Source organism: Anolis sagrei, chromosome 3 (assembly GCF_037176765.1).
Source record: "Anolis sagrei isolate rAnoSag1 chromosome 3, rAnoSag1.mat, whole genome shotgun sequence".
Lineage (NCBI taxonomy): Eukaryota > Metazoa > Chordata > Lepidosauria > Squamata > Dactyloidae > Anolis > Anolis sagrei.
This window is the reverse complement of record NC_090023.1, coordinates 90,751,157-90,776,685: the sequence shown is the minus strand read 5'-3', so window position 1 is coordinate 90,776,685 and position 25,529 is coordinate 90,751,157. Positions and strand designations below refer to the sequence as shown.

General features: G+C 39.9%; 1 protein-coding gene across 2 annotated transcripts in view; it reads right to left on the bottom strand.

Annotated features, from left to right (window-relative positions):
- PIR (pirin) overlaps positions 1 to 8,500 on the bottom strand; it is a 45,337-nt gene extending 36,837 nt beyond the window's left edge. Inside the window, exons 1-2 of one of the 2 annotated variants that reach the window (XM_060770009.2) lie at positions 8,355 to 8,500; positions 2,185 to 2,314 (exon numbers count right to left, since the gene is read on the bottom strand). In XM_060770009.2, coding sequence (XP_060625992.2) covers positions 2,185 to 2,280 — 96 coding nt within the window. In that variant the 5' untranslated portion in view covers positions 2,281 to 2,314; positions 8,355 to 8,500. Of the gene's footprint in view, positions 1 to 2,184; positions 2,315 to 5,972; positions 6,177 to 8,354 lie in introns of those variants that run through there. The other variant, XM_060770010.2, reaches the window with a different exon arrangement.
- Positions 8,501 to 25,529: the final 17,029 nt, after the last annotated feature.

Here is a 25,529-nt window from a genome sequence, read left to right as displayed (position 1 = left end):
ATAAAGTTAATAATATTTTAATTCTTTTGTTTTAGAGAAATAATATAAAATTGTTTAAATTATTCATTATTTGTCCTATTCTTGGAAAACTTTAGAAACAATGAACTGAAAAGGATAAATGAGCTTTTAAAAATGAGCTGCATAGACTTTTGGGAGAAACATTTTATAATGAAGAAGATTCTGTATTCATGGAGACTCAGTGTTTTATGGGCCTATTTTAATCTCCTTTAATATGCTATTGCCATTGCTATAATCATAGTGGCAATTTATCTTTTTCAGTTGGAACCAGTTCTGAGAACAAATTTTAAAAAGCAAGCTATAAATCCACCCAGTAACTAAGTAAGAATACTAAATCCCCTTGAGTCAGTAGATATGCTTGTGTAACAGATTTACACTATATACACAACCCTTCGCATTCATGGATGTTAAGGGCACAGGGCAATTATAAAAGTAGGAAAACTAAGAATATAGGTCTGCTAGGTTTTTTTTTCACCCAAGACAACACTTCTCCGGGCATGTGTACTCCAGAAAGTCCCTATGGTTAACCATCATCATAAGTTGATGGATAATCATGCTGGAGGGCCTACAAATGTATAGGTAAAGGTAAAGGTAGTCCCCTGACATTAAGTCCAGCCATGTCTGACTCTGGAGTGTGGTGCTCATCTCCATTTCTAAGCCGAAGAGCCAGCATTGTCCATAGACACCTCCAAGGTCATGTGGCCGGCATGACTACATGGAGCACCATACAAATGTATACAGATAAAATATTTTCCCAATCATGTGTTGATAAGCAGCAAAGGCAACTGCATATACAGCAATCTTTGATCAATCAGATCTGTGAAATACTTAACCCACAAATGTGGAGGATATGTGTATTGTCTATTAAGATGCAACAAATTGTGCAGAGTTTGGGTCATGACAGTACAGGCAGTCCCCAAGTTACAAACATTTGACTTACATGGTAAAGGACAACAGGAAGTGAGAGAAATCTACCTCTTTTCTGGTTGTTGTTGTTGTTATTATTATTATTATTATTATTATTTTCAAAATTATTGTGAATAGTGTTACACAAAATTATGCAAACATTCAAAACATTTTCCATTAGTAACACATGTTTACATCATTTCCCCCTCTATCTTTCTCCTTCCCACCCCCCTACAGGAACAGTTTACAAATTTTGCTGTACTTATTATGATTGTTTGATCATGAGGATAATTTTGTTTAATTCCTTATATTTATCTTTCCCCTTTATTCTGTAAAGTAAACATTTCCATTTTGCCTCCCCAACTATAGTACAGACAGTCCCTCATAGTTAAGAATTGGGGAGAGACAAAAACGAAGTGATAGAAATCTACCTCCTTGCAGGAGAATTCACTCCTGAAAGAGTTATCAAGGGGGAAAGGGGTCTCCACTGAAGTATAATCACCGATCCTTGTTTCCACAACACCCCAATAGTGTTTGTTTTGCTGTCTATGTCCCTGTTCAGAATATTCCACCTAACCTTTTGTCCCTGTGATAATTGGATTTTGAAAAAATTGACTTGTTGAGGAAACAAGGAATGGTGATAAAGCCTCATTGGAGACACCTTTCCCCAGATAACTCTTTCAGGAGTGGATTTCGCTTCCTAGGGGCACGTTTTTCTCACTTCCTGTTGTCTCACCCCAATTTGCAAGTCAGATGTTTGTAACTCAGGAACTGCCTATATTTGCTTTGCACTTATTTAGCAAATGTTTCAATAAGAAAATGGCCTGTGCTGAAGTGTAGAGTGAAGAATTTGTGACCATAAACCTGTGGTGAATCTACACTGACAAATGGATGCAATTCGACACCAGTTTAACTGCAATGGCTTGATGCTATGGACTCTTAGGATCTGAAGTTTGGGGAGGCGTCAGCATTCTTGACCAGGGAAAGCTAAAGACTTTGCAAAACTATGCCTCCCAGGTTTTCATTGCATTGAGCAGTGACAGTTAAAATGGTGTCAAATTGCATTAATTTGAGAGTGTAGATGCAGCCCTAATTCAGCCTGAAAATGATCCCAATTTGTCTTAACCCACCTCTGTAGTGGAGAGAAATAGAGGGTCCTGGCTATCTCTGGTTAGAGATGTAACAATGGGAATCCAGTACACTAAAAGTCACTGTTGCATTCAAATCTGCCTAGAAGTACAGAGAAAATAATTGACTTACTTCTGGCCGGCCTATACTCCGACGCACACGAGCCCCAACTCCTTCTGCTTGCTCCTTACTGAGCACGGTTTTGATGACTTTCCTTGCAGCAGCCATTGCAGGATGATCAAGATCTCAAAGATTTCAACAGCTTGCAAAAAAAAACCCCACAAAGTCAAGCATATTTTAATTTAACTTACATCAACTACAATACTAGTAGCCTGGGTTTTTTTTAAAGCACAAGAATAGGCAAACATCAGACACTCTCAATTAACTAAACAGTGAAAACAAGTAAGCAAAATTTAGGAGGGGGAGGTATTTAAAAAAAAAAACCAAGGCTTAACAATGTCATGTTGTTAAGTTCTGTCAAACTGGTTTTATCATATGGCAACTCTATAAACAAGAAACCTATTGGAGACATTGGCCTGCATCTTGTATAAGGTTTCCACTAGAGTTTGTATCCAGGACCCCCATGGATTTCAAAACCTGTGTCTGCTCATACCCCATTATATACAGTGGTGAGTCCCTTTGGGGAGATAGAGCAATATATAAAGTTATTATTGTTGTTGTTGTGAAATAAAATGACGTATTTATATAAAATGGTAAAAGCAAGGTTTGCTTTTAGATGATTTATGGGTGAGGGTGGGGATATTATCAAGCCATGGATTGGAGAATGACGTGATACAGAATCTGTGGATGCAGAGAAACAACTATATTTCATTGAGTCAAAATTGTAACTAAGTGATTGTGAACAAAAGCAGCTTCAGATAACTTTTTTATTCATGATCACTACTTGGTAAAAAATTGTGCCACTACCGTAACTGTCTCATACACACTTGCATACACATATACATACACTATTGGGAATCAACTCCCTGGGGAGGAGATCTATTCTGCCATGATTACAGTACACGCGAATGGCATTTCTAGCAGATTCGGAGGATGGCAGGGACAGGGGAGATCACTTTGTTAACTATGGTAAGGACAGTGAACCCTTGGTATCTACTGGTGTGTCGTTCCAGGACCTACTCCCCATGTGTCCTGGATACCATTGACAATGGTATCCTTCTGGGCCATCTTGTTGGGATGGGACTGGGAGGCACTGTCTCATAGTGGCTCGTCCTTCCTGGAGGGCTGTACCCAGAAGGTGGTGCTGGGGAATGCCCATGGGATTCCTTGGGGTTCCATTTTGTCCTCCATGCTGTTTAACATATACATAAAACCACTGGGAGAGGTCTTCCGGAGTTTTGGGGTTCATGCCACCTATATGCGGATGACACCCAACTCGTCTACTCCTTTCTACCTAATGTCAAGGAAGCATGTTCTGACCCTAAACCAGTGCCTGTCATCAGTAATGGACTGGATGAGGGAATAATAATAACACTTTATTTATATTCCACCCTTCTCATCCAGACAAGGCAGAGTTATTCCTGGTAAGTCAGAAGGCAGATCAGGGAATAGGGATCGAGCCTGTGCTGGATGGGGTCACACTCCTCCTGAAGACACAAGTTCACAGTTTGGGGGCCTCCTGGACTCAGCACTGAACCTGGAGACCCAGGTATGAGTAGTGGCTAGGAGGGTTTTTGCACAATTAAAACTTGTGCACTGACTGCACTCATTCATTGAGAAGCCAGATCTGGCCACGGTGGTATATGCCTTAGTTACATCCTATCTGGATTACTGTAATGCACTCTGCGTGGGGCTGCCTCTAAAGAGTGCCAGGTTGCTCACTGGGTCTGGCTACAGGGAGCGGACAACCCTCTGTTGCAGTAGCTCCCCTGGCTGCCAGTTTGTTTCCAGGCACAATTCAAAGTGCTGGTTATTACCTTCAAAGCCCTAGATGGTCCAGGCTATTTGGCTGACTGCATCCCCTTGTACAAACCTGCCCAGGCCCTGAGATCTTCAGGAGAGGCCCTTCTCTCAGTCCCACCTCCATCTCAAACTCTGTTGGTGGGAAGGAGAGAATGGGCCTTCCCAGTGGCTGTACCTTGACTCTGGAACTATCTTCTTCCTGGGAAATCCAGAATGGCCCCCTTCCTGGCTGCCCTTCCAATGGCAGGCTAAAACCTTATTATTAAGACAGGCTTTTAAAGAAGAAGGTTTGTATGTAAATGCTTTTATGTTAATCCACTTTGAGTCTCCTTCGGGAGAGATAAAGTGGGGTATAAATATAACAACAACAACAACAACGGATGCCATCATCCATGTATGCTCAAGTCCTATTATATACAATGGCATAATAAACTACTACTACTACTACTAATAATAATAATAATAATGGATGCCAACATCCATGTGTGCTCAAGTCCTATTATATACAATGGCATAGTAAAATATTGTCCCTTATATAAAATGGCAAAATAAAGATTTGCTTTCTGGATTTTTAAAATGAATTTCAAGCCATGGATGGTTGAACCCATGTATAGTCATCCCTCCACTTTTGCTGGAGTTAGGGAGGCAGACACCCATGAATGTGGGGGAAAAAACACAAATAAAACAAGTTATTGGTTTTACTCGCAAGGACACCTGTCTAGGAATCTGTGGTCAACTTCTGACCAGAGGGTCATAGTGGAGGACCTAGAGATTCCAAGAAAGAAGATTTAAATCAAATTGTGAATTAAATCCACAAAAGTAAAACCCTCAAATGTAGAGAGATAACTATATACGGACAGTCAACTCTATAATGCAACTGATATGGGTTTGTGTTCTTACTTCTGCCTTGACCCTGGACAGATCGACAATGTAGAATTGATGCACTTTGACACCACTTTAACTGACATGGCTCAATGTCATGGAATCTGGGGATTTGTAGTTTTTAGGGCTGGGCAACCACGGAAAAATTTGTTTCTAAAATCGATTCGTTTTTTGGGGGTTTTTGTGTTTCGATTTTTAAAAGAATTCCGAAATTTTTCTTTTAAAAAGTTCGATATTTACGAAATTTCGTAAATTACAAAACAATACGAAACAATTACGAAACAATTACGAATCGATTCGTTAATGGAGGACGCGACCGCGCAATACGCTAAAAAACCTCCAAATGGGACAGGGGGAACTTCTGAAACTTCCCTCTCCCTCTGTTGTTGACTGTTGGTGTGATATTTATAATTTTTTTTCACTGATTAAACAAACAACAACTATAAAACTTGCCCCAGACATGCGGAAATAATAACGAAACGATTTCAAAACGATAACGAAACGAATACAAAACGAATTCAAAACAATTACGAAACGAATTTAAAAATTTGTTTCGTTTTTTAGTTGCTCCTGAATGGTTCGTTATCGCTTCGTTATAAAAAAAAATAACGAATTTTTAACAAATTACGAAATTACGAAACGAAACCGCCCAGCCCTAGTAGTTTTAACGAGCGACTTGCACTCTTTGGCAGAAACAGCTGAAGACCTTGTAAAATGACAAGTCCAATGCTTCCTAATATTGAGTTACTGTAGTTAGAGAGAAGTCAAACTGCATTAATTCCAGTGTCGATGCACCTATCTCAGGTCTTATAAACTCAGGATCTTGACTTTCTAGATCAGGCATGGGAAAACTTTGGCCCTCCGGGTGTTTGGACTTCAACTCAGACAATTCTTAACAGTGGGTAAACTAGCTGGGATTTCTGGGAGAAGTCCAAAACACCTGGATGGCTGAAGTTTGCCCGTTTCTGTTTGAGATCAATTCTAGCCACCTCTTTTTCTACTGCCTTCCACTTTACCAAACATTATAATCTTTCATAGCCCTGGGTTTCAGCTACACATTGAAAAAATGACTGGGAGAAAATCCAAGTTCTAGCTATAGTATCCCAGGTACTCACCACCTTCTCTTTCAGCTCTTCACTAAGTGGGTAAAATCTCGAAGAAGGAAACTTTGCACTAAATACTGCCTCTTGCAGAGAGAGGGAAAATGCGACTTCAAGATGACTTAGCAAAACCCTGCCCAAGCTTTTCAGAAGAGAGCTGGGCGTAGGATGCCGGAGGATAAAGGCAAAAGGGTGTGGGTAATCATATCTGGGGAAAAACAGTGGCCTGCAGCCAGAACAACCAAGGGGGAAACAATGAAGAGTCTTATGACACGTGACATATCCTTTTAAGCATATACTTTCTTGAACTGTAACCTGATCAAAGCAGTCATTCTGCTAAGCCCAGTGCAAAGCCAAGCCTATGCTTGTTCAAAACAAAGTATTAGAGCCACACTGAGTTCAAAGGGGATCAGAGGTGGTTTTGCAAGATTCTTCCCCTGAAATATAGCCCATCATGCCTGGTATTAGCTTCCTTAAGGGCATGTAGGCCTTGCAAAATATTTATAAACATTTTTTTAAAAAAAATCACAATTGAAAATACAAATCATAGAATAATAGAGTTGGAAAAGACTTTGTGGGCCGTCCAGTCCCACCTCCTACCAAGAAGCAGGAAAATTGCATTCAAAGCACACCCAACAGATGGCCATCCAGCCTCTGTTTAAAAGCCTCTAAAGAAGGAGCCTCCACCACACTCCAGGGCAGAGAATTCCACTGCTAAACAGCTCTCAAAGTTAGTAAATTCTTCCTAATATTCAGGTAGAATCTTCTTTCCTGTAGTCCTAGTCTCCAGGACAGCAGAAAACAAGCTTGCTCCCTCCTCCCTATGACTTCCCCTCACATATTTATATATGGCTATCATGTCTCCTCTTGGCTTTCTCTTCTTCAGGCTGAACATGCCCAGCTCTTTAAGCCACTCCTCATAGGGCTTCTTCTCCAGAACCTTGATCATTTTAGTCACCCTCTTCTAGACACGTTCCAGCTTGACATCATCTTCCTTCAATTGCAGTGCTCAGAATTGAACAAGGTTTTCCAGGTGTGGTCTGATCAAGGCAGAATAGAGGGGCAGCATGACCTCCCTGGATCTAAATATTAGACTCCTATTTATGCAGGCCAAAATCCCATTGACTTTTTAAGCTGCTGCATGATATTTTTGGCTCATGTTTAACTTATTGTCCACAAGGACTCCAAGATCTTTTTCATGCATACAGCTCTCGAGTAAGGCATCCCCCATCACATCTCAAAAATTTTAAGCTTTTTTTTCTGGAACGGATTAAATTTCAACTTGTTTGCTTTTACCTAGTCTATCATAGGTGTGTGTGTGTGTGCACCTATACATAGTATTTCATTTCAGGGTTTTCTTATGCAAGGAAGCACTTTGCAACTGCCTTTTTCTGAAATCAGAGTAAATTAGGATGCACCCACACTGCAGAATGAATTCCCCTTGGTGTGACTTTAATTGCCATGGCTATGGAATTCTGGGAATTGTAGTTTCACAAGATCGTTTGCTATTTCTGCTACGGAGTGCTGGTACCTCACCACATTACAAAGATGAAATAGTATTGCTTCATGGCAATTAATCTGCTGTCAAACTGCATTAATTCTGCAGTATAGATGCACCCTAAGATACCTCTGGAATACAGTAGAGTTGGCCCTCAATATCCATGGGTTCTATATCCATAGTTTGAAAATGTCAGAAGGCAAAAGTAAACATTGTTTTGGCCGATGTATTGTCGAAGGTTTTCCTGGCCAGAATCACTAGTTTTCCTGGCCAGAATCACCTGCATCTATGACAGGCATCCTCAGAGCTTGTGAGCTCTCACAAGCTCTGAGGATGCCTGCCATAGATGAGGAGAAACGTCAGGAGAGAATGCTTCTGGAACATGGCCACATAGCCTGAAAAAACCTACAACAAACCCATTGTTTTAGCCATTTTACATAAAGGTCACCTGTTTACCATGGCATTGTGTATAATGGGACTTCCGCAACCACAGATTTGGCTATCCGTAGTAGTCCTGGAACCAAACCCCAGTGGATGCAAAAGAACCCGACTGAATACATACATGCTGAAATTAGATTCCCTTAAATATGAATACTGCCACAACTGGGGTCCATCTATACTGCAGAATTAATGCTGTTTGACCCCACTTTGACTGCCATGGCTCAAGGTTATGAAATTCAAGGTGTCTCATCAAACTACAGCTCTCAAGATCCCATAGCATGTTGCCATGGCAGTTAAAATGCTGTCAAACTGCATGAGTTCAACACCAGTCATCATCCAAATCCTAGCCAGGGCTGGTCCTGATGAGCTTCCAAGACCTGAGAACTAAGATCTGGTGCCTTTCTTGAGACTCTCCTGGGAAAGGGCTGATCTCTTCGACCACCCCAAAAGGAACTTACTTTCAGGGAAAGGCTCAGGAGGAGCTCGCCGTCCAAAGCCAGGAGGGGGCTCCAAAGCCCTCCAAAAGCGGTGGGAGCCAAGGCAAAGCAGGAACCCCCTCCGCCCCACCCGGTGATCCTATCTGGAGGGAGGTAAATAAATAATGCAGAGGACGAGCACGCCTTTCCTCCTATGGGCTCAGGAGGGGCGGGCGCAGGCATCTTGTGCAGCCCTCCCATTGGTTCTAATGAGGGCTCAGGCTCAATGGCATTCATGCAAGGAGGCGGGACTTTAGGAGAGTCCTTTTGCAAACAGGGAGAGGCCAGGCGTGTCTTTGCTGGGAGGCCGCATCCTGCCTCTCCTTCTCCAGATCCCTTTGGCGGGGGGCGGAGGCGTTCCCTGTGTTGCTGGGTTTTTTTCCTCCCTCGCTGCTGCATAATATGCACAAGGAATGTTGTTTCTCTGTGCCTCCGAGTCGTTTCCGACTTATGACAACTTTGGAGCAGGGTTTCCTTGGCAAACTTTGTATAAAGCAGTGTCTCTCAACCTTCCTAATGCCGCGACCTCTGAATACAGTTCCTCTCTGTATTCTGGTGAACCTCAACCATAACATTATTTTCATTGCTACTTCATAACTGTACTTTTGCTACTGTTATGAATCGTCATGGTAATATCTGATATGCAGGATGTATTCTCGTTCACTGGACCAAATTGGGCACAAATACCTGATACAACCAAATTAGAATACTTGGGAGGAGATTGGTTTTGTCATTTGGGGGTTGTAGTTGCTGGGATGTATAGTTCACCTACCATCAAAGAGCATTCTGAACTCCACCAACAATGGAATTGAACCAAACTTGGCACACAGAACTCCCATGACCAAGAGAAAATACTGGAAGGGTTTGGTGGGCACTGACCTTGAGTTTGAGAGTTGTAGTTCGCCTACATCCAGAGAGCACTCTGGACTCAAACAATGATGGATCTGGACCAAACTTATTTATTTTATTCATTTATTTACGACATTTATATGCCGCCCTTCTCACCCCGAAGGGGACTCAGAGCGGCTTACAAGGTATATATACATACAATATATTATATTATTAGCATAGTACAATATCAGTTTTAAATATTGCTATATTATACTATACCAATTATATTGTAATATTATTAGTAATATTACATGTAATATAAATATATAATTATAATATCATATTATTAGTAGTAGTAGTAGTATATTGTGTTACATTATAATATTATAAATATTATATGTTTATACAATATATATTATATTATATTATATTATATTATATTATATTATATTATTACAATAGCATAGGAGACAAGGTGGAACTGTCCCCTGGCCTCCCCTCTCTTCACTCCAGCCCAGAGCGGCAGTTGGTGCTTGGCACGGATACTCAATATGCCCAAATGTGAACACTGTTGGAGTCTGGGGAAAATAGGCTTTGACATTTGGGACTTGCAGTTGGTGGGATTTATGGTTCACTTACAATCAAAGAGCATTTTGAACCCCGCCAATGATAGAATTGGGCCAAACTTCCCACACAGAACGCCCATGACCAACAGAAAATACTGTGTTTTCTGATGGTCTTTGGACACCCCCCTCGTAACCCCTTCAGGGGTCCCGACTCCAGGTTCAGAATTGCTGGCATAGAGGGTTTTGCCTTCCTCTGAGTTAAAAGATGTCACTTTCCCAATATCAGCCCCTTTTGATACCACACTTTTATCATGTCAAACGTGACTTGAGAAACTGCAAGTCATTTCTGGTATGAGAATTGGCCATCCAGGGGACACCCAGATGTTTTGCCATCCTGTGGGAGGCTTCTCTCATGTCCCCGCATGAGAAGCTGGAGCTGACAGATAGGAGCTCACCCTGCTCTCTGGTTTCAAGCAGTAACCTTTTGGTCAGCAATCCTGCCGGCACAAGAGTTTAACCCATTGCACCACTGGGGCCACCGATGCTACACTAAACAGACCCAAGACTCGCCTATGTCTGAAAAGAAATTGATTTCATCATGAGTGATGCCTCTGATGCCAAAGTTACCTGAATCTTGGAGTAAGTTGAAACCAGCTCAGGCTGGATCTACATTGCCATATAATCCAGTTCAAAGCAGATAATTTGGATTGTGAAACTGGATTATATGGCAGTGTAGATGGGGCCCCAGGTCCTTTGCATCACAGGCTTGTATGTGCCTGATTGGGTCTTGAATCCTACAACAACAATCATTGTTCTTCACCTTCTAGCAACTTTAGTCAGCATTGCTAGTGGGAAACTAAGGAGTCCCAGTGGCATAATGGGTTAAACCCTTGTGCTGGCAGGACTGGTTGACCGACAGCACATCATATCACTGCTAATACAGAAGCAGATACCAGGATTCCAGATAAATGATACATAGTTGTGAATTAAGTATGTCATCGACTGCTCACAGACAAAAGGCAAGGGTTTTTTTTCCGTGTCAAGAGTGACTTTTTAAAAAGTCTTTTTTAATTGTTGACACTGGTAGAATAACATCACAATCCATTTTAAAATGTTGAAATACATAATGAATACATGTCACATATTGTTTTCATAGTGATCTTATCAATCCCATCTTTAACTCTCCCTTGCGTCTATCAATTTTAGACCCCTCACCCCGTCCCCCCTCCCCCAACCTCAGGGAACAGTATTTATCATTATTCAGCTATTAATTTAATTGAACATTTGGGTCAGAAGTGACTTGAGAAACTGCAAGTTGTTTCTGGCCTGAGAGAATTGGCCGTCTGCAAGGATGTTGCCCAGGGGAGGCCCAGATGTTTTACCTTCCTATGGGAGGTTTCTTGCATGTCCCCACATGGGAAGCTGGAGCTTACCCGGCTCCCCAGATTTGAACCATTGACCCTTCGGTCAGCAGTCCTGCTAGCACAAGGGTTTAACCCGTTGTGCAACTGAGGGCTCCTTAATTATGTAAGAAAGCAGTTGATTAAACGCATTAAAATAAATGAACCCAACAGAAAGGACTTAAAAGTGTATATGCTATTTCTAATATACATGTATGTTGTAAACTGTATGTGTTATTTATAATGTATACATCTTTTTATTAACTTCTTGACATCACTGTAACTTTCGTGCCATGGTGAGTGCTATATCAGAGTCAGGAGGAAAAAAAGACAGCTTTAGCACAAGCTAGCATTGGAGAACATAAAAATGCAAATGAAAAGAAGTAAAAGCACTAATTGGAGCAAGTCTACAATAAAGCATAAACTGGTTTTACACATTCAACTTTCATGAATTGTACCCTAAGGGAAGAGAGCAGTCATAATTCTATGATAGAGCTGTCAAATCTACTCTTAACTCACAGAATTGCTGAGATGGAGGAGAGGTATTGATGAATATTGTCAGCATGACAGCAAAGAATCCTATTACACCTTATTAACTAATAAATTTACTATCACGTCAGTTTTACAGGCAACAACCCATTTTATCAGATGTTTTTCTCCAGAATTTCTGGTATAAATACAGAATGTATACAGAATGGTGACAAAGGGAATAATTTTGGATAACAATTTATACAACTAATGAAGTGTACTTTAGTCCATCAAAGCTTATGGGCAAGCCACACACTCTCAGCCTCAGAGGAAGACAATGGCAAACCTTTCCTGAACAAATCTTGTCAAGAAAACTCTGATACGTTCTCCTTGGGGTGACCGTAGATCAGAAATGACTTGAAGGCACACAATAACAACAGTCATAGAATTGTTTACCTTTTTTCCTGTTGCAGCAAATCCACACAGCTAACCATTTGTAATATATTGGTGTCTTTTAAATTAAAAAACAACCACACCTTTTGACAGTGTTTTAATGAACTGTCTTTGTCATTTTAATGATAGTAGCTCATCTCCTGATCTGATAATCATATAATCTTAGTGACTAATGATTAATAATAATAATAATAATAATAATAGAAAATGAACACGCAAAAATACTGTGGGACTTTTGAATCCAGACTGACTAAGTTTTGAAACACAATACACCAAACATCAGGATTGTGGAAAAGAAAAATGTTTGGATTATTGATGTTGCCATAACGGGTGACAGTCACATTGAGGAAAAACAACAGGAAAAACTCAGCCGTTATCAGGATCTCAAAATCGAACTGCAAAGGCTCTGGCATAAACTAGTGCAGGTGGTCCCAGTGGTCATTGGCACACTGGGTGCCGTGCCAAAGGATCTCAGCCGGCATTTAGAAACAATAAACATTGACAAAATCACGACCTGTCAACTACAAAAAGCCACCTTACTTGGATCTACACTCATCATTAGAAAATACATCACACAGTCCTAGACACTTGGGAAGTGTTCGACTTGTGATTTTGTGATATGAAATCCAGCATATATATTTCGTTTGCTGTGACATACTGTGTTTTTGTGTTAGTATAATAATAATAATTATTTATTTATTTATTTATTTATATTCTGCTCTATCTCCTGTAGGGGACTCAGAGCATATTACAGGTACATATATGGCAAATATTAAATGCTGTTACACAATTGACAAAGACAGACAGTACATTTACAGAGGCAAGGCTTCCCTCTTTTCATCTCTGGCATCCAACTGTTCTTGACTCTGCCAGGGGAGGTGCTGTTGTTTCATTTTCCACGCCAAAGAACCTGTCATCCTGGTTGGATATTTGCCAGCATGTTTTTTAGGGCACATTTTACCTCCTTGCCAAAGTGGTACCTATTTATTTACTTACATTGTTTTCAAACTGCTAGGTGAGGAGCTCACCCCGATGGCGGGAGCTCACCCGATCCTGGCTTGAAACGCCAACCTTCTGGTCAGCAGAATCTTCTACAGCTGGCAGTTTACCCACTCTGCTTGCCTGGATTTCGTGTTCCTCTATAGGTCACCCTTTAACCCAGCAACTGTTGCTTTCACTCTACAAACCTAAATGTACTTACTAGGGTATCAGGTCCATTTCTATTTAGTTGTGAGTAAACATATATAGGCTCATGCTGCCAGTTGACTTCATTTCCTTTGAGTGAACACATGGCTCAAACCAATGAACAAAAGGGTTCGCTACACCAAAATAATAATCATCACCATCATTTGTATCATCTACCTCTTTAGCCTAGAAACTTATAATGTACAACCATTTAACAGTGAAAGCACCTCTTTTGGGCTTTGATGTATTTTTAAAGAAACCATTTATTGCTCTGCAGTTTCCAGTAAAACCCATATTGAGGTCAGAATGAGGAATCCAGCCAAATAATGTGACTTTGTAAACGAGGCTCCGCCATTAAGGTATTTGGCAAGGAAGGCATCTTTAGTGGCCCTAATGAAAACGGCACAAACCTCACTTTCCTAGTTTCCAGCAAACCTCACAACCTTAGAGAATGTCCGCCATAGATGTGGGTGAAATGTCAGGAGATAATGCTTCTGGGATGTAGCCATATAGCCCGGAAAACTCACAGCAAGCCAGAAAAAGGCAGTTTATGTTGCCTTTTCAATGGTGAGGGCCCAAACCTACTCTCTCACTACTCATTTCATTCAAGGTTGGGTTTGACCGAGGAGGGGCCCTATGGAGAAGGACAACAACAACAACAACAACAACAACAACAAAAGGGGAAGATAAGTGTCTGCTCATTAATGCAATATGGGTATCATGTAGTATGTGTTGGTGTGACACTAAGGGGGGAATCCAGGGCAGAACACTCTGAATTGCATTTTATTTATTTTGCTGGTGTAAACTGCTGCTTCTTAAAATGTGGGTCAGGACCCCAAATGGGACCCCCATAGTTCAATGTTGTGGTCAAAAAGATGTGGAAACAGTAAAAGGTTTCTGTACACCATCCACTGACAAAGAAATCTATAGTGGGTTTATGAAGAACATGCAAATAACGTTTGATAGATGTTGCCAAATATGTAAAAGAATGAAGCACTGGGAAGAGTACTTCCTTTAGAAGCTACTGCTAGAAAGAGAGGAATGCTGTCTCGGTAGAAGACACCTTACAAAAGTAAGGCATCTTGGGTTTTTTAAAAAATATATACTTTACAAGGATTATTATCAGTACATTATTCATTGTTGTTTATTTTGTCTTTACTATTTCATAAGCAGAATGGTATAAAATGAATTTTATCTGCTTCCAATATTTCTAAACGTTTAAAGATGTAATATTTCCTCCCTGCAAACAGAGAAAGTTAGTCTTTGGAAATGCCCAGTTATATTTGTGCTGTAAGTCTAAGAATATTAGTCCATAAACCCAGAGCAGAAATGGTTATAAAAACTGGCAAACAATTTTATGCAAGGGTGTTTGTTTTAGAGTGCAATTTTATGCCTGCAAGCCTTTATACTTCTTTTTAACCAAGAGATTTCTATCTTTCAGCGATTGTGAAATGGAAAGCACAGAGGAGAAAGCTATTCTAGAAGAGGTACTGGTAAAGAAGTCTCAACAAAAGAAGAAAATATCTCCAAATAATTACAAAGAGCGATTATTCGTTCTTACAAAATCAAGCCTCTCCTACTATGAATATGACAAGGAGGTAAGAAATAGATGTCTTATGATGTAGTGGAAGAATTTAAGGGACTTAAATTCTTAATATCTGGCCCTGGTATGTTAGCACATGTCTCTCATGGTATGTTAGGATAATCAAGTGCAAAATACCTGGAACACCATGTCCCCCTATATATACCATGGTGAGCGTTGAGGTCAAGTGGGGAGATCCTTAATTCCACTCCGGCCCTTACCAAGATGCGCTTAAGTAGGACCAGGAAAAGGTCCTTTTCAGAACAGGCACCGGCACTTTGGAACTCCCTTCTGCTGCCCCATCCCTACTGAGTTTCCAGAAGGGGATAAAGACCTCCCTATTTCAGATAGTTTTTAACTAAAGATGGAATGTGTCAGAGCTAGGTTAAGTTTTAATGAGTTCAATGAGTTTTAACGGGTCAATCACCTGTACGTCATTATGGGGACCAGAAAGGGGAGGTGGTAAGGGGTCAATGTAATTGTGATTTAATTATGTTTTTAATATTTCCATTGTATGGTTTTATCTGTTGTGAGCCACCTTAAGTCCGCTTGACAGAGGAAGGGGTAAAAGTATCTTATTTAAATAATGGATGTAGTTCCTTCACAGAATGAACAAGTCCCATCTTCTTTTGCACACCTCTTCCCCATCTCGGTTTTGGGTATTTATGGGCAAAGTTTTCACTATCCCTATATCATATTATGTTCTTAGAAAAAAGGAACCAGAAAAGGATCAATTGATGTAAAGAAAATTCGATGTGCTGAGACAGTGGATCTTGAGGAACAAAGCCCCCAGGAAAGACAATATCCCTTCCAGGTAACAGAACGATATTGAAAAAAAAAGTTTATATCTCGAATTAATCTTCTTGTTTATTGGAAACAAACTGGCTGTCTTGCAACAACTTGCAGTTTTGCAGAGGTATACAGAGGGTTGTGTTGTTTTGCAGAGAACCTGGGTTCTAATCCACTCTGACCACTAATTATGGTAACTGAGGACCCTTCCACACAGCCCTGTATCCCAGAATATCAAGGCAGAAAATCCCACGTTATATGGGTGTAGACTCAGATAACCCAGTTCAAAGCAGATATTGTGGGATTTTCTGTCTTGATATTCTGGGATATAGGACTGTGTGGAAAGGCCCTGAGGCTGATGGGGTCTCCAACAATATCTGGAGAGCCAGCACATGTCTCTCAGCACATCAGAAACAATAATTAGTCTATCAGAAGAGTACATTCTCAATTGTCCCCTGTTCTTGATTAAAGTTAGAAGTCCCTTTTTGTGAATACGCTGGGCTTTTACTTTCTCTCTGATAGTCTTCTACCACCGAATTATGACTTTCATAAGACATATGTCCTGTGGTTAAATGCTGCATCAGTCTTGCCTTCATTTTCATATTAATTTGTGGCATAAAGCTGCCTTTTGATAAAAGTTATATAGTATGGAGCCTAGTATCCATGACAGTGTTCTCTATTGAAACAAAGGACTTCTGCCCTCAAATACCAAGAATTGCACTAGTAAATGCCTAGAGAGGACATATTTTGTCATATGTGGATGAATGAAATTATGGGTACTGCTTCCATGGATATGGGGTTGTACTGTATTTGTTTAGTACGCTACCCTCTTTGGACATTTTGGTAATTTTAAAAACTTTTATAGAACCCTTGCTATTGCTTTTTTCCTTTCCATCCCCTAGCCTTCTAGTTTGGGGTTTTATTTTACTCATCACTCTTTAATTTGTTGCAAAATATGAAATAATTTAATAGAAGACCAAGTTTTAATACATGCTTTAAATCAAATGCTGAACTTGTGTGTCTCATCAAGTATTGGTGGGTGTTCTTTATCCATTTCCTATGCTGTTAGGACCACAAGAACTTGCAGCTCAATAATACACTTTAGAACTATTCAGAAAAAGAATCAGTGAAGGAGATGAATAAATTTGCCAATACAGCTTTGTTATTTCAAAACTAACAATAGCAAAATTCTGGAAGGGGAAAAAGAACTACCCATTGAACACTGCAGAAATAAACTATTAGAATATATCCAAATAGCCAAGCTAATAAATGTATTAGAGGAGGAAATAATGAAGAATTTGCAAATAAATGGAGGCTGGCATTTGGATATTTGGAAAGGAAAACAAAGATAGATTTGAAAGTAGACACAAAGGGAATTTATTAAAACAAGAGACAAAGGTAGATTCTTGATAGATATGGGATCCACATTTATTTGCCTTATTTGTACCCCACCCTTTTCACCCCGAGGGGGACTCAGAGTGGCCTTATACATCGGCAACAGTTAATAGATGTGGGATCCACATTGAGTGGTGTCGGAGGTCTTGGGTGGTGGGTTCACTGGTGGGAGGGGGGTAAGAGGGTTATGGGTTTGTTAAAAAGTAATAATTATATACGTAATAATAGTTATTATATGATTTGCATTTGATTGTATAATGTTTTGTTAAAACAACTTTCTTTTTCTCTCTCATTATGTATGCCCTTTTTTCGTTTTTTCTTTTCTTTATTCATATACACCGTAAATAATTAAAAAATTAAAAAGAAAAAGAGATTCCTAAAGTAGATTCAAATCAGTATGTCTCTCTTTTGTCAAATAAATCCTTGGAAAATCCTTTGCTGTCATAGAATTCTTTCAGAAACACTCCTTTAAATTATATATATATATATATTTGTGAGTATAGTCAGTGAATAGCATTTCCTATCAGTATCACACAAGTCAGTGAGAACAATGTTGGGTAAATGCCAAATTTTAGGCCAAAATGTAAAGTATATGTCCAAAATATTCCCCAATAGGGTTCAGAAACTAAAATAGCTCATTTAAAGCTCCTTAAATCTTGGAGTAAAATAAGTAGATCCAGAGTAGACTCACTGAATTACCAACACCAACCTTGCTAGCTCTTGCTATTTGAATTTGAAATACTGGTATTTGAAATAATACCTTTAGTGTATGTTCTAGTTGGCACTCATTTTCTTTCATATATAATTTCAGCACAATTTCTATTATGTGACACATATTTGTATTTAATGAATAATCTACCTTTTTTTACACATTTATCACATGTGATTGGTCAATCAAACTAACCTTTTCCAGTGGCATCAAAATAAAATCAACAGTATAATGCTTTCCAACATGTCATGGATGGAGACTGGGACATGTGTGGCCAAACATTAGAGTTTGATCAAAATGACAGATATTATTAATGAGGAATAGGAATAATCTATGAGATACTGCAGCAGTTTGCTGGGAAGGGAAAGAATGTGTCCCTTCTTCTCCCCCCATTCCCGATAAGTTAATTGAGTGCAAACTAATTTGTTTGCAGCAATCAAAATAAGCCAAGACTAAAAGGGAAAACAGAAAGAAGAGAGAGAAAAACTGGCATATTTTAAAAGCAGTTTGTAAAGTGGGACATTAAAGGATTAATCCTTACCAAATTGGTACAGTTGGAAGATGTAGCTGAAATCTAGACTTGTTTCATCAGTGCATCAAATGAAATAGCAATATGTGTGGCAGCAGAGCATCTGGCCTGATAGGAGTACATTGTAATGATAGTTGATCGTTGTTTAACATGTGGTCTTCTGAGTTGCTTTCTTTTGTGCCCAGATTGTGTACCGAGGTGGCCTCCTGTATGTCTTCTCTGCAAATGATGACAGTAGAAGGCGATGGCTGGAAGCTTTGCATAAAGGTACCATGTTTTGGAGTCCAAAAGCTTTTTTTTTTAAGCAAAGGTATACATATCCTATGGAAGCTTGATCCAGCTAGCAAAATGACAACACATTCTGTGAAAACCTTTTATAGAATTTACTAGAATAATAAGAATAAACAAAATACTCAAGTAATGTATTTATTTATATTTATTTATTATCTTTATGCCCGGCCTTTCTCCCGGTGGAAACTCAAGGTGGCTAATACTCCACACTAAACAAATTTAAAAGATGCAGTACAAAAGTTAAAAACATTTAAATAACAATGTGCCAAAGAATTAAAATACAGCAAATACACAAAAATGGACTTTAAAACTCATATTCCCCCCAATCCCACCCAGCTTCCTCAAAACCTGCCCTTTCATGTAAAACCTGCCAAAACCTGCCCTTTCATGTAGACATGAAAAGGTCTTGAGGAAGGCAAACTGGGATTACAGTGTGGATTAAGTGTGGATTAAGTTAAAAACAGATTAAAATATAATAAATTGCCTTTAAAACTCACAACCCCCCTGAGTCACACCCCCACTTTCCCAGCAGCCTGCTCCTTATTCTTCCCCAAATGCTTGCTGATGGAAGGTCTTGACTTGCTTGCAGAAGACCAGTAGGGGTGGGGCCATGCTGGTCTCTCTTGGGAGGCAGTTCCACAGTCTGGGAACAGCCACTGAAAAGGCCCTCTTCCATGTTCCCATCAAACGTGCTTGAGCAGGTGGTGAGACATAGAGAAGGCCCTCCCCAGTAGACCAAAGACGTTTCCCAGGTTCAGCTGGGATGTAACCAAGGCATGTACCACTGTGCCCAAATCTGACTTCTCTAGAAATTGATGCAGTTGGCGCACTAGCATTAACTGTGCAAAAGCACTCCTGGTCACTGCTGATACCTGGGCCTGGGCCTCCAGGTTGAGAGCCAAATCCAGGAGTACTCCCAAACTGTGATGTACAAAATGAAAGCATTAGTTAAGGACAATACATCAACATCACCTAAACCACCGAGTGTAATTACAGTGGCTCATAATATGAGGTGGCATTTCTGAGAAAGAAATGATTCTATAATATAACAGTAAACGTAAGATACAGGTATTTTTTTTATAAAAATGATCCATTGTCACATTGCCAATGAGAGTCTAAAAAATCCACCATACATGTTAGCCCATGAAAACAATCCATTCTAATTGCTTCCATCTTAACAAAAGCAGAGTTTTGTAATGCTGATGGGATTTCACTGCATGAGAAAAAGTCACACACCCCAAAAAAACAAAAAAACAAAACATATTTGCCCAGAATAAAAATTACGATACATTTATCTTCACCCATGGAGATTGCACAGCTAAATTAAAAGGGAATAGGAAGTTTGAGCAGAGGGCCAGATCCTACACCTAGAGCTTTGCTCTACAAGATTCAATTCCACTACAACACTGTTTTTTGTATGAAAACTCAACAACTAAGTTTTCTAATCCATATTCTTAATATTGTCCCTTGATTGTGTGAACTGTGTGATATTCTGTTGGTTATTGCAAGGTCACATGTTAGGGTTTGTAATGGACTTGGTGAAGGAAGAGGAATAACAAGAACAGATGACTATTTTGTAGGAATGAAGATTTTCAATTTCTTATTCTCCTCAACCCTCATCTTTTCTAGAGATTAAAGATAACATGGATTTACTAAACAAATACCACAATGGCTTCTTTTCAAATGGGAAGTTTCTGTGCTGCAATCAAACTTGCAAAGCAGCTCCTGGATGCACAATATGGGAAAAATGTAATGTATTACCCTTGTGTCTTTTTTTTTTTTGTGAACCACCATTGGAAATGAGAGCTTTTTCATGCTATTTCCAACATAACAGTAATTGCATGCAACTGCAGGTAATACATCTTCGTTATAATTAACTATTCTTTGATGTTTTTCACCATGTTATGCGCTCGACATTTTATTGCGAGTTTCAGTCAGATTGACAGTAAGATGAAGGATCATTCCTTTTCATCTGGCAGACCAATCTGAACCAGACTTACTGGGAAGTTAAAGGAGCAATTGGATAATACTCTAGTGTGGGATGAGCTAGGTGTGTATATGTACACCCAAAGCTGGTTTTGCAGTCTTTGTCCTTTCCAGACTTCCCAGAATGTTCATTTTGCAAAGGTGAATTTGTTTGTATTGGGAGCATCCAGGACCAGCAGTTTGCCTTCAGAATAGATTGAAGGGCCCTTATTAAATTTGTGACATTAAAAATACACGCTTATTTGTGCTTACATCTAGTTTTGTTTTGTTTTTTCTTCATTTATTTTCCATAGTTTTGGCTGTCCTTGCAGCTCCCAAATGATCTTTGGAGCAGAAACCATGTCCCTGGGTCCACTGCATTTGGCATACTAACAAGCACGGGAATTTTCATAAGAAAATTGATGGGCACAGGGAAAAAATCAGTGTTTGGCTCCTGCCAATGGATTTTCCTCCCTGTGATGTAAACATTGCAAGGCAAACATAAACTGGCAGAATTTCATGCTCCAGAATGGGGTTGGGGGGGGGGGGGGAGAGAGACAGAGAGAGAGAGAGAACTGGAAGGAGCTTTCTTGGGATATCCTTGAAACTATCAGTGACCCCTTGGGTTAGAGGTGGGGCTGTTGCCAGACATCTTTTGATAGCTGTTGTACTGCCTGCATCCAAAACTACTGGGTACCTCCAGTGCAATGCTACAAAAATTAAATATGCCAGCATCACTTTTGGTGAAGCAATCAAGTCTCAAGACGAGGCTGGCTTCTGTGTCTGATTTGTCAACTAAGCTTTTCTCCCCACACCTCTGAAATAAATATTCCACAAATGAAACAAACATGTCAGACTTGTGAGTTGTTACCTAGTGTTTTCCTGGGTCTATTAACTTATTATGTAAATGTAGTAATATGTGTTTGTGGGAGAGCAGAATGAAATTATATAACAGATACTCCAGGAGTTCACCTAGATCAGTGGTTCTCAACCTGGGGTCCCCAGATATTTTTGGCCTTCAACTCCCAGAAATCCTAATGGCTGGTAAACTGGCTGGGATTTCTGGGAGTTGTAGGCCAAAAACATCTGGGGACCCCAGGTTGAGAACCACTGACCTAGATAGTGTAACAGGAGCTACAAACAATGTCCTGTTATTATACCAAAGTATGAGTAAGCCGATCAATTTCCAAAACAAATAATCTGCATGCAAATCTTGCTCTTTGGAAGTGGCTCCTGGCACACAACATTACTGTTTTATGCTCAATAGTAAATTTGTACAGTTAGATGAAAAGTCTCTTCTCAGCTGCTTAGACAACAATATAGCTGAAATATTATTTCTCTCCAAAAAGTTAGGCTATTAAGTGATTTTAAGCCATCGATCCCAACCTGACACTTTACAGATTTGCTAGACTCTGCCTCTCGCTATTCCTTGCCTGTAAGACATCTAGAGGGCACCAGACTTGGGGAGACCAGTATAAGTTCTGCATGCCTAGAAAGAAAAAACACGATTGGGTCAGACCAAGGCCCAAAGCTGCATCTACACTGTAGGAATAATGCAGTTTCAGACCACTTTAACTGCCATGGCTCAATGCTATAGAATAATGAGTATTGCCATTTTGCAAATTATTCCATCTTCTTGGACCAAGTATGTTAGTGCCTCACCAAACAACAGATCCCAGGTTTCCATAGCATTGAGCCGTGGCAGTTGAAGTCATGTCAAACCGCATTGATTGTATAGTGTAGATGCATCTCAAGTGCTTCAAACAATTACCAATGAGTGACCTTCTGTTCAAGCACCATTGTTATTTGTCTTTACTGTTTCATATTCACATGCACATTGAACAATTAACAAATTTTCTTCTGAGTTCTGTGTGTAAAGGTATTTTTGAAAGCGCTAGCTAGCTGTGCCTTCTAATTTCAGATGTGTGTTCTGGTCACACATTTACCCAATGATCTCAGCCTGGAGGATGTATCTCTGTAGACCTTTTAAAAAGAGTTATAAGTGAATGTTCACGTACAGTTCTGTGAGTCCCTCTGAATGAATTCTGCGTTCCATAACAATTTCCCCAGGGTAGTCCAGTACTGATACCATACTAATTAAACGGTCAAAAAGTATACCCAGTGCTTACCTCTAGGTCCTATCTGTAGGATGGGGTGAGTAACAATGTGGTAGCCGGGGCCAATTAGCTACCACGCACACATTACATGCAGGCATGTAGGCCACACACACACATACATCCATACCAAACCCAAACATTTCTGTTTTTCATTCACACTTCTTCTAACCTCCTGTTGCTATTTTAGAGGCACAGAGATATCTGGAGATAGAATGGGATTTTGGAGTGCTTGAAAGGGTGGGGAGAGGGTATTTTCTTGTGCTTTTATGTAGTTTGTAGGTTTTCTCTATTGTTTGTGGACAATCCCATAAAAATTGTTGATTTTCTAAAATGGGAAGAAGTTGAGGAGGGGGCTTCTGGGGCCACAAAAGTAGGGTCAAAAGTCCACACGTAGCCCACTCCTGCTGTAGGATATGCATTTCACCTCGGACTTTCATGTTTTTGCTGTAGACTCCAGCCCACACAGTGCAAGCACTGCAGTGAAACCGCTCCCACCAGTACCAGGGCAACTGGTAAGTGAGAAATGTTTTAGCAGTGAATCTTGGTATCCATACAAAGGACAGTCATGCCACTGGAATGATTGGACTGACAAGTGACCCCTGACAAAAAAGAGAAGCCCTTTCTTTGCCTTTCTTTTCATCCATTTGTTTTCTCCATGGGTGGACTTATTTTCAAGGAGAAATGCGGTAACCTGGAATGACCTTAAGCAGATGGGTGTACCTTTAGTGATGCAAATCTATTTTTAAATGACAATAGCTGTTGTTTTAGGACAATTATTTGCAAAACCTAGCTGACAGCTTCTTTACTTATGGCTGGCTTATCAGAGGAGGCCTGGTGCAGGGTTTACATCTAAATTCTGCATATCACAAACACAAAAAGTAGGCCAGTTCCCAAAGTCTAGTAAAAAGACACAGAACTTGTTTCTGTTCTGCTGTCTGTTCTGTAATGTAAATTAGACTCTGTTCTATTACAAACCCTATGTGGATACATTCACCAAGTTACGTATGGTAGTGTGTGGATGTTTGCACAGCATTGTAGTTCAGCAGGGGTCACTTCCTACCCTGACCCATAAAGTGGGTCTGATCTAGTGGCTGCACTGAACATGGTTTGGGGCCACTGGGCAGGGGCCCTATCTTCCACCCTCCTTCTCCCCATGTCACAGCTGGCAATTACCCTTTTCCCTCCTCCTAGACTCCTTTACAGGTCACAAGACTTGCGAGAAAGCCGATGGACCCCCAAGTATAAAGTAGGTGTTTGTGTCATGGCTGTATATCTGAGAACATACATATACATAGAAATGTGTCATTGTTATTGATAGGCTACTATGTGGCTATACGGTTTGACAGTGGAAAATGATGAGTTAATTACATATAGGAAAAGAAAGTGTAATGCAGCAATTATTCCATGAAAAAATGGTGTTGTAGTTCAGCCAGTTCAGCCCATTATTGTGGCTGATACCAATGTTAATGTGGACGTGGATCATGGGAACTCTGGGCCAGTGAGTCCACATGAGATTTTAAGTCTTGAAAATGATCAGTCTGTGTCTCCAGCAGCTAGTGAAGGTCACATTCCAGAGAGTTGCCAAAATGGTGCAGAGGAGCCAGTCTCTAGGGAAAAGAGTTCAGAGACCGAAATCCCAGGTGCAGAGAATAATGAGTTGGAAGATAATGAGCTGGTTGATAGGATACTTAGTTTTCATAAACTTCAGTCTGCTCAGCAGAATCTCCGAAGGTCCCAGTGCCTTTACAACAGAAGCCCGTATCAGACACATATGTGAAAAGACATGACTTCCTGGTCTATATTAGAGAGGCCGGGGGCATTTTCTAGTCTTGGTCTCCACAGTTTCAGGGGAACCCATTTTTCTTTTTGGCATTTTCTAGTCAGGCTGGTTAATGCTGGTAATTGAGACAACAACTCTTGTCAAGTCTTGGTCAAGGGGATTCTAGTTTCATGCCTTTGTTCATATTTCATGCATCCAAGGATTATTCCTGGATTTTTGTATTGGATTTTATGCTGCCTTGTGCTTCCTCTTCCTTGTACAAACGTGTTTCCCGGCTTTGAGTGCAACAATCAGAATATAATTTCATGCTGTACTGGTACTTTAAGAACCTCCAGTCAATAAAAAATGGCTGTACAGGCAATTCATCAAATGAGATGAATGAGGGCAGTATTTTAATGGCTGATGAGCACTTTCCTAGCCCTAGTCCACGTTTGATATATACCTGGCACAGTTAAGATAACTTTCTTTTGTTTAATTATGAAAGCAGCTCTTCTGCCCTTCATCATTCTTGCTACTCTTTCAACACATACTTCAACAACTAGAAGTGTGGTCACACAACTCAATAAAGGATTTTTTAAATAATGAATCAGTTAAGATTTGCCAAGTTTATCCCCACTGACTCTTGCACAAACATTACTCTCTCTCATTCTCTCTGTATGTGTGTAAATGTGTGTGTGTGTGTAGAGAGAGAGAGAGAGAGAGAGAGGGAGAGGGAGGGAGGGAGATTAATATTCATGCAAATTGAACAGTATGTGTGGTGGGTTTTAAAATTGAACGTTAAGATTTCTTTTCAGGAAAATCATTTCAGTAACATTTGGCTAATAAAAAATATATAGTAAAGTAAATGTAAGGATGTGACAAAACTCAGGAGAAGCCTAAGGTAATAGAAAAAGGGTTAGAAAATCACTGATGCAGTGAAGCATTTGGGCAAACTAACTGAGGTCCAATTATTTCTACATATCTGCTCCAAGGGTGACTCCATCTGGATCAAAAATAATGTTTCTAATATGATCTGAATGCTTGAAATGTGCTTTGTTGTTGGTATTCTTATTATTACGTAATGATAAAGTGGGTATAAATTCTTCTTTACATTCATG